Here is a 12702-nt window from a genome sequence, read left to right as displayed (position 1 = left end):
CTCTCATTGGTTGATAAAGCTGTTTGGCCAGTGGAGAGGCAGAATAAGGTTAGGTGGGACATTCAAACTGAAGACGGAGATGAGGAAGGGTGGAGTCAGGAGAGACTCGGCAGACGCCAAAGGAGCAAGATGCCAGAGCACTGGTAGGCCACGGGCCACTTTGCGATACAAAGATTAATAGAAATGGGTTAACTTAAATGTAAGAGCTAGCTGGTAATAAGCCTGAGCCGTTGGCCAAACATTTGTAACTAATATAAGCCTGTAAGTGATTATTTGAAAACGGCTGTGGCCCGGGACCAGGCGGGACAGAAAAAAGTCTCTGTTTACAGTCCCCATCTTAAAAAAAACTCCCAAAATTGGGCTGGCAAGATGACTCAGAAGGTAAGAGCACTTGTCATACAAACCTGAAGACCTCAGATCCCTGGCAACCACGGTGGAGAGAACCAATTCTTGAAAGTTGTCCTCTGGCCTCCATACACATACTGTGGCATGCAGATGTCATGACTTACTCGTAACATGGCATTAACACACACACAAACATACATCCACAGTAATAAACACAGATAATAAAGAACAAAATATGGTATATATATGCACAATGTCACCATGACACTTCCTTTTTTGTATGCTACACCCTACCCCTCAAAAAAAAAAAAAAAAAAAAAACCCGAAGGAACAAAAAGCAAAATGACAGCGTCATCAACAACGCCGCCTTACCATGCTGGTCACACAGAGCCATGTTGGGAAACACCAGCATGACACACAGGCTAGTTAGTAAATGGTGCGTCTTTAGGTTGTGATTTTGCTCTCCTTTGGGTTCTAAGTAAGCCTGATTATCATTTTCTCTAAGCACATGAGAGTATCTCGCAGCATCTCCTGGATGCCCATGCTCTCAGGAACTCTCAGGCAAGGGAAGAGCCATCTTGGGAAGGGGACTAGTCCCCACGCCACTTTGTAAATGCTCCTCTTGAGGGTTGACCTGTTTTTTTTTCCCACTTTCTATGGCCTGCCTGGGTCTGAGACTCTGAGCACATGGTTAACCACATGGTTGGGGTGTGGCCATTCACAGCTCTAGCCCTAAGCCAGTTCAACCAGTCCTGCTTTTATTAGATGGAGATCAAGTCACCTACACTTGTCACTCAACCATGAGGACCCAGAGGAGGGGCAGCACATCCAACCAGTGTTCTCCTGTGTGCTGCAGCTGACAAGGGTCTCCTAAGCCTCACAGCTCCACCCTGGAAGCTGGGATTGGCTGGAGAGGAAGCAGAAACAGAAAAGAGGCAGGTGACTTCACTTCCTGTGTTTAAGCAGAGCCTGTAAAGTTGGGAGCTTCCTTGCTAAGTTCCCAGCAGCAGCAGGACCCTGGAGGCTGGCTGCAGGGGGACCCTGGGCTGTGGAAGCTCCTCAGAAGCTCGCTGAGACCATTAATGTTGTAGGAGCTACAGCCTGGCTGAATGGATGTTGGAGTTAGTCAGTGAAATAAGAGCAGGCTGAGGGGCTGGAGAGATGGCTTGGTTGTTAAGAGTGCTTGTTGCTCTTGAAGGGATCCTTCACAAGCACCTGTAACTCCAGTAACTCCAGTTCCAGGGGATCCAACACCCTCTTCAGGCCTCTATGGGCACCAGGCATGCACACACACACACACACACACACACTTGCATATATACATAAAATAAAACACACACCCCCCCTTTTTTAAATTTGAAAAACAAAGCAGGCACAAGTGACTGGATGAAAAAAGTCAAGGGCCAAAGAGTTTGGACAGAGCAAATTGTTCAGATTTAGATTGTGGAACCACACAGGTATGAACGGACCTTCCTTCTCAGCGTGCAAAGAGAATCGAAGCACATCAGCCTCCATTCATCTCTCTCCCCAGCGTTTATTAAACCCCTAAGTCCCAGAGCAGACGGTCACCATGTTTGCACGACTTTGTCACGGACTAGCTGGCCCTGAGGCTCCGTGGCATCTGGAGGCAGGAGGGCCAAGTAGACAGGGGTTTCAGCGCCCTCCTCCACGGTCCTGGTGCCCTGGTCCCTCGCCATGTCGGTCTTCACCCATCCCGGGCAGCAGGCATTCAGCAGAATCCTGTCTGCTTTCCTCTTTTCATCCAGCTGCCGGGCCAGGATTCTTGAAAGGACTGTCACCCCCAGCTTGGACACCCCGTAGGCCGAGTCCGGCCAGCCTTCCCTCTCGTGGACCTCATTTTTTGTGTCCTCCACAAACTTCTTCATGAGGTCGACCAAGTCCCCCTCGGTGAGTGTGTCACACCGGAACCTTTCCTGAAGCTCCTCACTGCAGTTCTCAAGGGCCCGGGACCCCTGCAGACTGCTGAGGTTCACTACTCTCCCTGCAACAGACAACATGTATGTACATGCATGAGTGGACACCCCAAATAAATTAAACAAAAAATAAAGATAGAAAGCAAGTCTAGAAGACATACAGTCCATGCACCTGTGTGTGTGTGTGTGTGTGTGTGTGTGTGTGTGTGTGTGTGTGTGTGTGTATTCCAAGGGGACAGACACATCTCTACCACTGGCCACCAGGCTTTCCTTCCACAGAAATTCTATTCTACTGTTGCTGATTTAAGTTCATAAAAATTAGTAAAATGCATAAAATTCCAACTGCCTTTGAAAGGGCCCCAACATACTTCCGTCATTTTGTATTATGTATCGATGTGAAGAGGTGTTCTTGGCACTAATGGTTATAAAATCAAAATACCGATTGACTTTGGGAAATGTTGAAGATATGCTGCATCCTACAGCATCAAATGTTCAACTAAGATCAAAACTTCTGTGTAAATAAAGAAGTACATGCATCTCATTAGTATGCAAATTGGCCTTAATCTTAAATGGTAAAACTCTGTGTGTGTGTGTGTGTGTGTGTGTGTGTGTGTGTGTGTGTGTGTGTGTGTGTGTGTTTTCTTTTTGAGACAAGTCTTCTCTGTGTTGCCTTGGCTGTCCTGGAACTCAATCTCTAGACCAAGTTGGCCTTGAACTCACAGAGATCCACCTGCCTCTGCCTCCAGAGCACTGGGATTAAAGACGTGCACTACCACCACCCGGCTTCATATCTGCCCCCACCTCCCCATAGTCTTTCATTAGCTTAGGTTGGCTTCAAACTCTCCTTAAATAGCTGAGGGTTAGGGTTAGACATTAGAGTTAGGCCAGATCCCCCTGCCTCCACCTCTGGAATACAGGCATATGCCACCATACCCAGTGTATACATTACTAGGAATTGAACCTAGGACCTTGCGCATGCTAAGAAAGCACTCTACCAACTGAGCCACATCCCCAACTCTAAATGAATTGTTTTAAAAATAAATGTCTTGATGGTTCATTATCAGAAAATGTTGGCTTATATATCTATTTCATATTCCTGGTGTTGCATTAAATTTCCCTCAGAGTAAAAAGGTCACGGATGGAAAAGGTTTAAGCGGCCTTGCTTTAAAGATGATGGTATGTTAGGTCTGTAGGAGATCTGTAGCAGCTGAGGACCACCCAAAAGGGAACTAAAATACTGAATCAGGGAAGGAGTCCTTGGGATCACATCTGTTTTATGTTTTTCACAGCAAAGACACAGGAGCATATGTGGGACCACCCACAGCCCCAAAGTTAAAGAAACCACCCCAGGCAAGCACATCCTACTCACAGGCCAGGGCCAGCCTCCTGACAACTTGCTCAATCAGGATGGGATGCCCTATGCAAATTGGAATCCTCAGTCCCTCCAGTGTCAGCTACCTGCCTCTTCCTTTGTTCAGAGCGATGCCCCCCATCCAGGTAGAGCAGACACCCTTTAGCTGCCACTGTGGTTTTGTTTTTTAAGCAGCTGTCATAACAGGAAAGCTTCACCTATTACCCCCCCCCTATTCCTCCCCAACTCTCCCCCTCCCCCAGTCCAGACCCAGCTACTATTTCTAGTCCCAAGTCATCACGTCAGGTGACAGAATCACCAGGCAGCTCTATAAAAACCCCTCTTCCTTCGACACACATACTCCACCTCCTCACCACCTGCATCCCAAGGGGCCCTGCCCTTCTCCTTCGGGATTAACCTCCTCAGTTCCCTAAATTTGCATGGTTGGCTAGGGCTGAAGGCATCCCTGAGCTCCAAGTGCCTAAACCAGAATCGGGCCACGCCTGGGGGTGACCAGCCTAGTGATGACCACATCTACATAGGAGGGAGGCCTGTTCCCCACCCTGGTTCTGACTTCATTAATCTAAGTTAACCATAACATGCTAAGTAACCAATTCATGAACATGAATTGACATTCACGTTGACAAAAATTCACAGCTACTAAAGAGGCATTTGGGTTCATAATATAATTCCAGCACGTAGGGGGCTGAGGCAGGAGGACTGCTATGAGTTCAAGGCCAGCTAAACAGTTTCAGGTCTGCAGAGTCTACCCAGAAGGGAGGGAGGGAGGGCAAAGAAGAAAGTAAACAATAATTGTCGGAGCTGCTGGACGCCTTCGAGGAATTCTGATCCTTACGATGGGGAGTTGTCTGGTGTCCTCTTTGATCTGAGGGTACATGTGTGGGAGGCGCTGGGGTTGATTAAAGGTCAGCCTCATAACCAGATGGGGGGTGTGTGTGTCTCCATGCATCCAGAAACACTGCCCGCCTCTTTTTAGAGAGAACAGGCAAGTAGCTCCCTCTCGTGGCTTAATTGTTGCTTCAGTTATTATTTTTGTCTTGCGCAAGTAAGCAAGACCCATATTTCTTAAAAGTAATGTGCTAAAAGCTAGATAGAAAGTAAGAGGCCGTGATGGTTAGTACTGTGTCCCTCAGTGACCATACCTTTAGCAAAGTCAAATATTCTTTCTATACTATAAGTCAGATTTCTCTTTGGGAAGGAAATCACCAACTTAATTAATACATGGTTCCTCTTGTTCTTACACCCTGGGTTAACCCCAAACCCCACTCTCCACAGGACTTTCCTTTGTCTTTCAAAATAGCCTGGTTCACATTTGATGCTATGTGTATATATATATACATGTATATATATAATTTTTTTTCAAGAAAGGGTTTCTTTATAGCCTTGGCTGTCCATGAACTCACTCTGTAGACCAGGCTGGCCTCAAACTCTCAGAGATCCACCTGCCTCTGCCTCCTGAGTGCTAGGATTAAAGGTGAGCACCACCACTGCCTGGCTGATGCTATAATTCTTATTTCAGTAGAATGAATTGTATTTGATCAGATGGTGTAGGTCGTGTTGACCTCTAGAATCTCAGGCTCCTGAGTTTGGGGACTGCAGGTATGGAGTTCCTGTAGACTTTCTATGATCCTTGCAGGTTGGGAGTGAACAGGTGGGTGGGCAGGAATTCAAGTTCATCTCTTATCACACTTTTCAGATTGAAAATTTCTTACAGCTAAACTGATGTGGTGGTGCACCCCTAGAATCCTAGCATTCAGGAAGCAAAGGTAGGAGGGGGCATCAGAAGTTCAAGGCCAGCCTGGTCTACACAGCAAATTCAAGGATAGACAAGACTGTAGAGTGAAATCCTGTTTCAACACAACAACCACCACCAAACCAACCAAACAAACAAAAACAGAGAAAGAAAAATTCTTGTATCTTGAGTTAATTCTCATTCAAAATGTTTTAGATTTACTTATGTGTATGTATGAGTGTTTTGTCTGCAGTACGTATGTGCACCAAATGCATGCCTTGTGCCCAAGGAAGTCAGAAGAGGGTGTTGGATCCTCTGGAACTAGTTACTGATGGCTGTGAGCTATGTGGGTGATGGGAACAGAACCCACGTCTTCTGCAAGAACAAGTATTCTTAACTGCTGAACCATTTCTCTAGCTCTGAAAATTACACTTAAAAAACAATAGCCACAGGGTTTGCCCTCAGTATCACAGCTAATCTTGGCAAAAGAAAATCCTCAGAGAAGTGTTCTGCCCCCCCAGCACAGCTGCCCATTTCCCACGCTTAATTAATTAATGTTAATTAATCTCTGTATCCCAACTCAGCTCCAGGATCTGTGAATGAGATGGTCCTCATGTGTACGTCACCAGTACTGGTATAAATATTAGAGGGAAAATTAATAATCTATTGAACCCTCACAGGCTGGAGGTAGGGAGTTTCCCATCAAAGAGCATTTCTTTTGGATTCTCTCAGTCAGTTTACAACATCTAGAATAAAAACGTTCACATAAGTTTTCTGAAATTTTACAAAAGAAGAAAGGGGTAGGCTCATCCTTGCAACATCAGGGTAGGACTCTCAGACATCACAGACCTTTGGGGACAGGCTACATCTCGTGTCGGAGGGTTGAGCTCATGATCTGTCCCACCAAGTTCTGACAACCACAGCTTAAAGGCTCCATCGAGAAGCCAGACACTTTGAGAAAATAAGGCAGTTCTCTATCCCCAACTCAGGAACAAATAACAGCGCTGGTGATTCCTGTAGGTGATTCCTGAGGGATCTGTGGCTGCTTCCTGAGGGACACCAGTCCCACGCTGGACTTACCATGTGGTTTCATTATGGGCAGTAACTCAGTGCAGACATTTCTGGTGGCGAAAAAGTTTGTCTTCAGCGTCGTCTCAGCTTGAAGGTCGAAGGGTGTTGGATCATCCACTTTGAAAAGCATAAGAGAAAAAAAATGAATTACATTTCTCTCTGAAACTCTTATGAGACGGTGGATCCCATCACATAACAATTAAAGGAGAAGTAAGCTAAATTTAGAACAGTCTTGCTGGGCATGGTGACACTCACATCTGCAAACACACACACACACACACAATCTTACAATCTTTAAATTAAACGTTAATAGTTCTAAAGCTATTGTGAGCATAGGGTAAGAATTTTCTGGTCCACACACCAAGTTTCTCATCAGCAGTGTTCACGCCACACCTTAGGAACACCTAGTTTGACTTTCCCATCTCAGGCTTGAATATACATAGGTGGTTCCTGGGGACTGGGTGAAATGCAGGCTCTGATGCGGCAGGTGGTAAGACCTCAGTTTCTGTGTGGACAGCTGGAGCTCAGATATACCTATGCATCGCATCGCATCACATCGAATCGATCACACTTCCAGAAGCAGGAGCTTCCGGGGCCATCGTTCACAATCCCTCCTCCATCAGTGGCTCAGGGTTGCTGGGGTGGTGAACTCTTGCTTCCCCTTCTCGAAAGTCCAAGGACTGAGTTTGCCAATGCAGGCTGGTGGCGGGTATCCTTTGGTCTCAGGCAAGAAACCTGTGGCTGCTCAGGACCAACAGGACAGAGACTTCTGCTACATAATTGTCTCCGCCCCTTGTCAGTCTCACTTCTCCCAGCTTGTTAAGTGAAGCTGGCCTGTTTGTTTTTGCTCCCAGCACGTGACAAATAGATAATTTTATTAATTGAGCATTTGTTAGAGTAAATGATCTTGATTCCCTCCCCCCTTAAGGAAGATGCTTTTCAAAAGCACACTTGCATGTTTGATAACAAACCTTAGCTCCCAGGAGGAGGAGAGAAGCGGGGTTTGCTTCCTTTTTGCTAGAGCCTCTCAAAACGCTCCAATAAAGCCCGTAGGAAACCCACTCTCGTGCCAGCGCGCGCTAATTGTGTCTGGGCGACGCATTTCCTGTCCTCAGCAGATGTCCCCTGGCATCCATGAATGCGCCCTTGTTCCACGCGAAGCGAAAGCTCCAACCGCTTTTGGAAACCCCCTTTCTGAGAAAAGCCTTCGTGCGTGGGACAGAAAGCTGATGAGCTTGGCAAGGCGTGGCCCACTCCCAGGAGGCCGGTTTTCTTGCAAACAGGCGCAGCTGAAAGTTCCAAGGAGGGCCTCGGGCAGCGCACAGGCCAGCACAGGCCGCCGACCGACTGGGCAGGCTGGGCGTGGAGTGGGGCGCCTGGGCAGGCCGGCACCCGTGTCACCGCACCCGGGAACCCGCCTCGCAGGGTGTGAGCCCGGCGCACCCAGAGGGGATGGCGCAGCCCTCCCGGATCACCAACGCTCGCTGCCCAGCACCCTCGTAGAACCCCGGGCACCTCCTCCTGGAACCCCGCACCTACTTCTAAAGGCGATGCCCGCGTTGTTGACCAGCACGTTAAGTCCTCCGTACTCCCTGCGCAGAAAGTCGCGCAGGGCGCGGATGCTCTGCATGTCATCGATGTCCAGCTGGTGGAAGCGCGGGCTCAGGCCCTCCGCCTGCAGCTGCTGCACCGCAGCCTTGCCCCGCGCCTCGTCCCGCGCGGTGAGCACCACGTCCCCCGAGAACTTCCGACAGAGGTCACGCGTGATGGCGAAGCCGATGCCCTTGTTACCCCCGGTCACCAGCGCCACGCGGCTGCAGGACGACATCTCGGAGGGACACGCGGACCACCGGCTTGCTGGGCCGGCTGGGCAGCGGGCCACGCGTGGTCAGAACCGTGGCGCAGGGCTAAGTTCTGGGACCCGGCGCTGCGACTGCTGGAGAACAAGGCCCTGGGAGTCGGTCCCTCCCCTCCGAGGAGGGGCCATCTGTTCCCGAAGGGTCCGCCTCCTCCCGCACGCCCGCCGGAGTAGGGATACCGACTCGGCAGCAGAGCGTGTCAGGGACCTGCTCCTAAAGGAACCGTAAGGGATCAGCGGGACTTGTGGCAGTCGGATTGAAGCAGCTATTTTGGGAAAAAAAAAAAAAAAAACCTCAAAAGGAGGAAAACAAGTGCTACGTAATTTTCTTGGGCTGGAGCTCGTGGGCTGGAGACCGTCGTTTTCTGCAAAATGTAAATGCTTGCTTCTGCGAAACTCGCACTTGAGATTACCGAACACAGAACTACTGTAGAGCCGATTCCCGGCTGCTTGCTTTAGAGAACAGAGCCTGGGAGTAGGTTTAACAGGTGTGGGCGAGCTCTGCGCGACTGGAGCTCTGCGCGCCCCCACGTGGGAGAGCAGGCTGGTGTTTTCAGGACCATTTTATGTAATCCGAACACCTACAGGAGCCAGCAGCGCCAAGGCCGTTGGCTTTACCCAAGTGTACAGGAGTGTATAGATGGATAAGTATGGGTCTAGGTCGACGCAAATCCTCTCCCAAGAAGACTCTGAATTCAGAAGCAAAATTCCAGGCGCGCCTAAGTGTGGGCATGAAATTAGACCTCCTCCTGTCTTTAGTGGAATCCCAGTCTGTGTTGATCCTAGCAATTGGCTAGCGATTCGGGGTTTAAGGACAACTAAGTCCTCACGGTGATTCAGCTTTTCCCAAGCCGAGCCTGTCAAACTGCCCTGGCCTCTTGTTCCCGACTCCACCTTCTCTTTCAAAAGAACCCTGAGGACAGAAAGATGAGCTCCGTGGGGGCCTAGTGTGCCTGAGATGGTTAACTTGATAGATCCTAGACTCACCCAGGAGACAGACCAATGGGCATGTGAGGGACTTTCTCAATTAGGCTGACAGGGGTGGGAAGGCCCATCCTTAACGTGGGCAGGATGGGATGATGCGCTGAGGCTGTGGAGCTGGCTCAGTGGGTAAAGGTCATAAGGCCTAGAGTTCAAATCCCCAAGATCCACATAGGGCAGGGTGGCTGGTCTGTAATCCCAGCCTCTGGAAGAGATGGATGGAGGCAGGCGTTTGATGTCAGCCTCTGGCCTCTGCTCATAGGCACCCCCCCCCCACACAAACATGGTGGCACATACATGCACACACACATACACATGCAAAGAGAAACAACATAAGCCGGGCGGTGGTGGTGCACGCCTTTAATCCCAGCACTCGGGAGGCAGAGCCAGGCGGATCTCTGTGAGTTCGAGGCCAGCCTGGGCTACCAAGTGAGTTCCAGGAAAGGTGCAAAGCTACACAGAGAAACCCTGTCTCGAAAAACCAAAAGAGAGAGAGAGAGAGAGAGAAAGAGAGAGAGAGAGAGGACATGAGATGAGCCCGAGTGTCTGTTTCTCTCAGCTCCCTGACTACAGACAGTTCCACCATCTGTCTTATGCTCATGTCCTTATGATCCCACAACAGACAGGACCCTCAAACCATGAGCCAAAATAAACCCTTCCTTCTTTCCCTTCCTTCCTTCCTTCCTTCCTTCCTTCCTTCCTTCCTTCCTTCCTTCCTTCTTTCCCTTCCTTCCTTCCTTCCTTCCTTCCTTCCTTCCTTCTTTCTTTCCCTTCCTTCCTTCCTTCCTTCCTTCCTTCTTTCCCTTCCTTCCTTCCTTCCTTCCTTCCTTCCTTCCTTCCTTCCTTCCTTCCTTCTTTCCCTTCCTTCCTTCCTTCCTTCCTTCCTTCCTTCCTTCTTTCCCTTCCTTCCTTCCTCCTCCTTCCTTCTCTTTCTTTCCTTCTTCAGGGTGGGGGTGGGGGTGAGGCATGGTTTCTCTGCTTAGCCCTGGCTGTCCTGGAACTTACTTTTTAGACCAGGCTGGCCTCCAACTCACAGGGATCCGCCTGCCTCTGCCTCTCAAGTGCTGGGATTCCACTGCTTTCTCCCCTAAAGACCAGTGGGGATTTGGAGTGTTGTTCAGTGACAGCACACTTGCATAGCACACCCTCGTGAGTGCAAGTTCCTGAAGAGAAGCTGTGTCTTCCCTGAACAGAACTCCAGTGATGATAAATAAAGACCTCTTAGGAGCTATTAACTCAGCAGAACACTGGCTTCCACCAATCCAGGAGCTAAGGATGCTCTCAGACAGCCTCCTGGGCCTATAGCATAGCTCCTCCATCTCTTTGCAACCCACCTCTCTGGTGTACCCACCAATGTATTTTAAAGTTGTCTTGATTTATGACTTTCTTTGTTCTGTAAAACTGTAAAAACCTTCATGAAACTGCTTCCGAGTTGGAACAGGGAACTTGGGATAACCTAAACCTGTGTTCCCAAGCCATGGTCCCTCAATTCCTTAAGGATAAACTGTTTTGTTATGGAAATTATTTTAACTATGTAAAGATGTGTTACATTTGTTTAATGATGTAAGGATGTGTGTTCAATTATGTAAAGATGTGTTGCATCTGGTTCACCTTGCCTGCCTAAGGCACCTGATTGGTCTAATAAAGAGCTCAATGGCCAATAGCTAGACAGAGAGAGGTTAGGTGGGTGGGACTTGGGGGTGGGGGGAGACACAGAGAGGTCTCAGGGAAGAAGATAGGCATAGTAGCCAGCCTGAACACAGAGGGAGTAAGACATACAGGAGGAGAGGTAAAAGTCTTGACTCACATGGCAACAAGTAGATTAATAGAAATGGGTTAATTTAAGTTATAAGAGCTAGTGGGACAAGTCTAAGCTATAGGCTGAGCTTTTTAAAAAATTATAAGTAATAGTAAGTCTCTGTGTCATGATTTGGGGGCTGGCAGTCCAAAAAAGCCTGCTACACTGTCTCTTACTCCTTTTAGGATGAGAACTATGGGTTCTATTTATTCATTTATTTATTATTTATTTTTTTTTTTTGTTTTTTGAGACAGAGTTTCTTAACAGCCTGGCTGTCCTGGAACTCACTCTGCAGACCAGGCTGGCCTCAAATTCACAGAGATCCTCCTGCCTCTGCACTACTGCCTGGTTGAGAACTGTGGTTTTTAGGTCAACACCTGGTACTGGGGTGGGGGGAAGGAAATTTATGTTAAGTGCATACTCTGGGCCTGGTGAGATGGCTCAGTTGTGAAATTCCAGGAAGTTATTGGTTAGGGCTTGGTTCTCACTCTAAGATCTTTTTGTTTTTGTTTTTCAAGACAGGGTTTCTCTGTGTAGCCCTGGTTCTCCTGGAACTCCATTTGTAGACCAGGCTGGCCTTGATCTCAGAGATCTGACTGCCTGTCTCCAGAGTGATTAAAGGCATGCGCCACCACCACCTGCTCACTCTTAAGATTATTAAACAAGGGGAAAGGCACTTGCCACCAAGCCTGATGACTTGAGTTTGATCCCTGGGGTCAACATGGTGGAGTGAAAGAATTGACTCTTGCAAGTGGTTCTTACACACACACACACACACACACACACACACACACATACACACACACACACACTCATGCGCACGTGAGTGAAATAAAAAATGTAATAATTTTTTTAAAACAACAGAGTTCTATTTAATTTTTCCCTCCTTCCCTCTCTCCCCCCTTCCCTTCCTAGATAAGATCTCTTGTTGCTTCCCCAGGTGACCTTGAGCTCAGCTGAGGATGACCTTGAACTTCCTGCTGGAATCACAGACCTGCATCACCTTGTTTCTTTCTGAGTCTTATTTTTCTGACACAACACTGATGTTTTGTTTTGTTTTGGAGATAGGGTCTCACTGTGTTTCCCTGGTTTGTCTTGAACTCCTGGTTCCAGTAATCCCCCAGCCTCTGTCTCCAGAGGAGGCACTGGTTCCACAGACACACACCACTATCAGACTTTCCATCTGTCTGTCCTCTTTACATATCTGGCAAAGATTTAACACTTTCAAGAGAAAATTTCCCAAGGAACCAACTTTTGCATTCCTTAATCCTCTTTTCTCCATTTCCCCTGATTAGTTAAATTTTGTTTTTGATTTCTACTTCCTGCTTTTTGCTTACTGTGGGTTTTATCCGCTTATTAGTCCCTTGAAGCGGAAGCCATGGTTGCTGGTTTGAGATGTTTCCTCTTTTAGTAGCATTCTTAAAAACTGCTTTGCTTTTGGGTTTGGGTGTTGGATCTAGAGCCAGAGCCCAGTGCAGACTAGGTAAGCACTCTGCTGCTGAGCTGTGCTATCAGCCCCTTCCAGTCTGCCTTTGGATACCTTTTTTGACGAACGTTATTCAGAGAAAACTTTTAATTCCAAACTATTTAGTTAGGGTTCTGGCTATTTTT

General features: G+C 48.1%; 1 protein-coding gene across 1 annotated transcript; it reads right to left on the bottom strand.

The window, feature by feature from the left end:
* Window positions 1–1859: 1859 nt before the first annotated feature.
* Cbr3 (carbonyl reductase 3) lies at window positions 1860–11169 on the bottom strand. Its single transcript, XM_052741228.1, has 3 exons — window positions 7994–11169; window positions 6464–6571; window positions 1860–2347 (listed from the first exon to the last, which is right to left on the bottom strand). Exons 1-3 carry the CDS (start codon window positions 8280–8282, stop codon window positions 1911–1913), a joined length of 834 nt encoding a protein of 277 aa, XP_052597188.1. The 5' UTR covers window positions 8283–11169; the 3' UTR covers window positions 1860–1910.
* Between the last annotated feature and the right edge of the window lie 1533 nt (window positions 11170–12702).

Source organism: Peromyscus californicus, unplaced genomic scaffold, assembly GCF_007827085.1.
Source record: "Peromyscus californicus insignis strain IS unplaced genomic scaffold, ASM782708v3 Scaffold_16__1_contigs__length_79575227, whole genome shotgun sequence".
NCBI classification, from domain to species: domain Eukaryota; kingdom Metazoa; phylum Chordata; class Mammalia; order Rodentia; family Cricetidae; genus Peromyscus; species Peromyscus californicus.
Note: the sequence above shows the minus strand (reverse complement) of the source record. Positions and strands in the feature narration are given on the sequence as shown.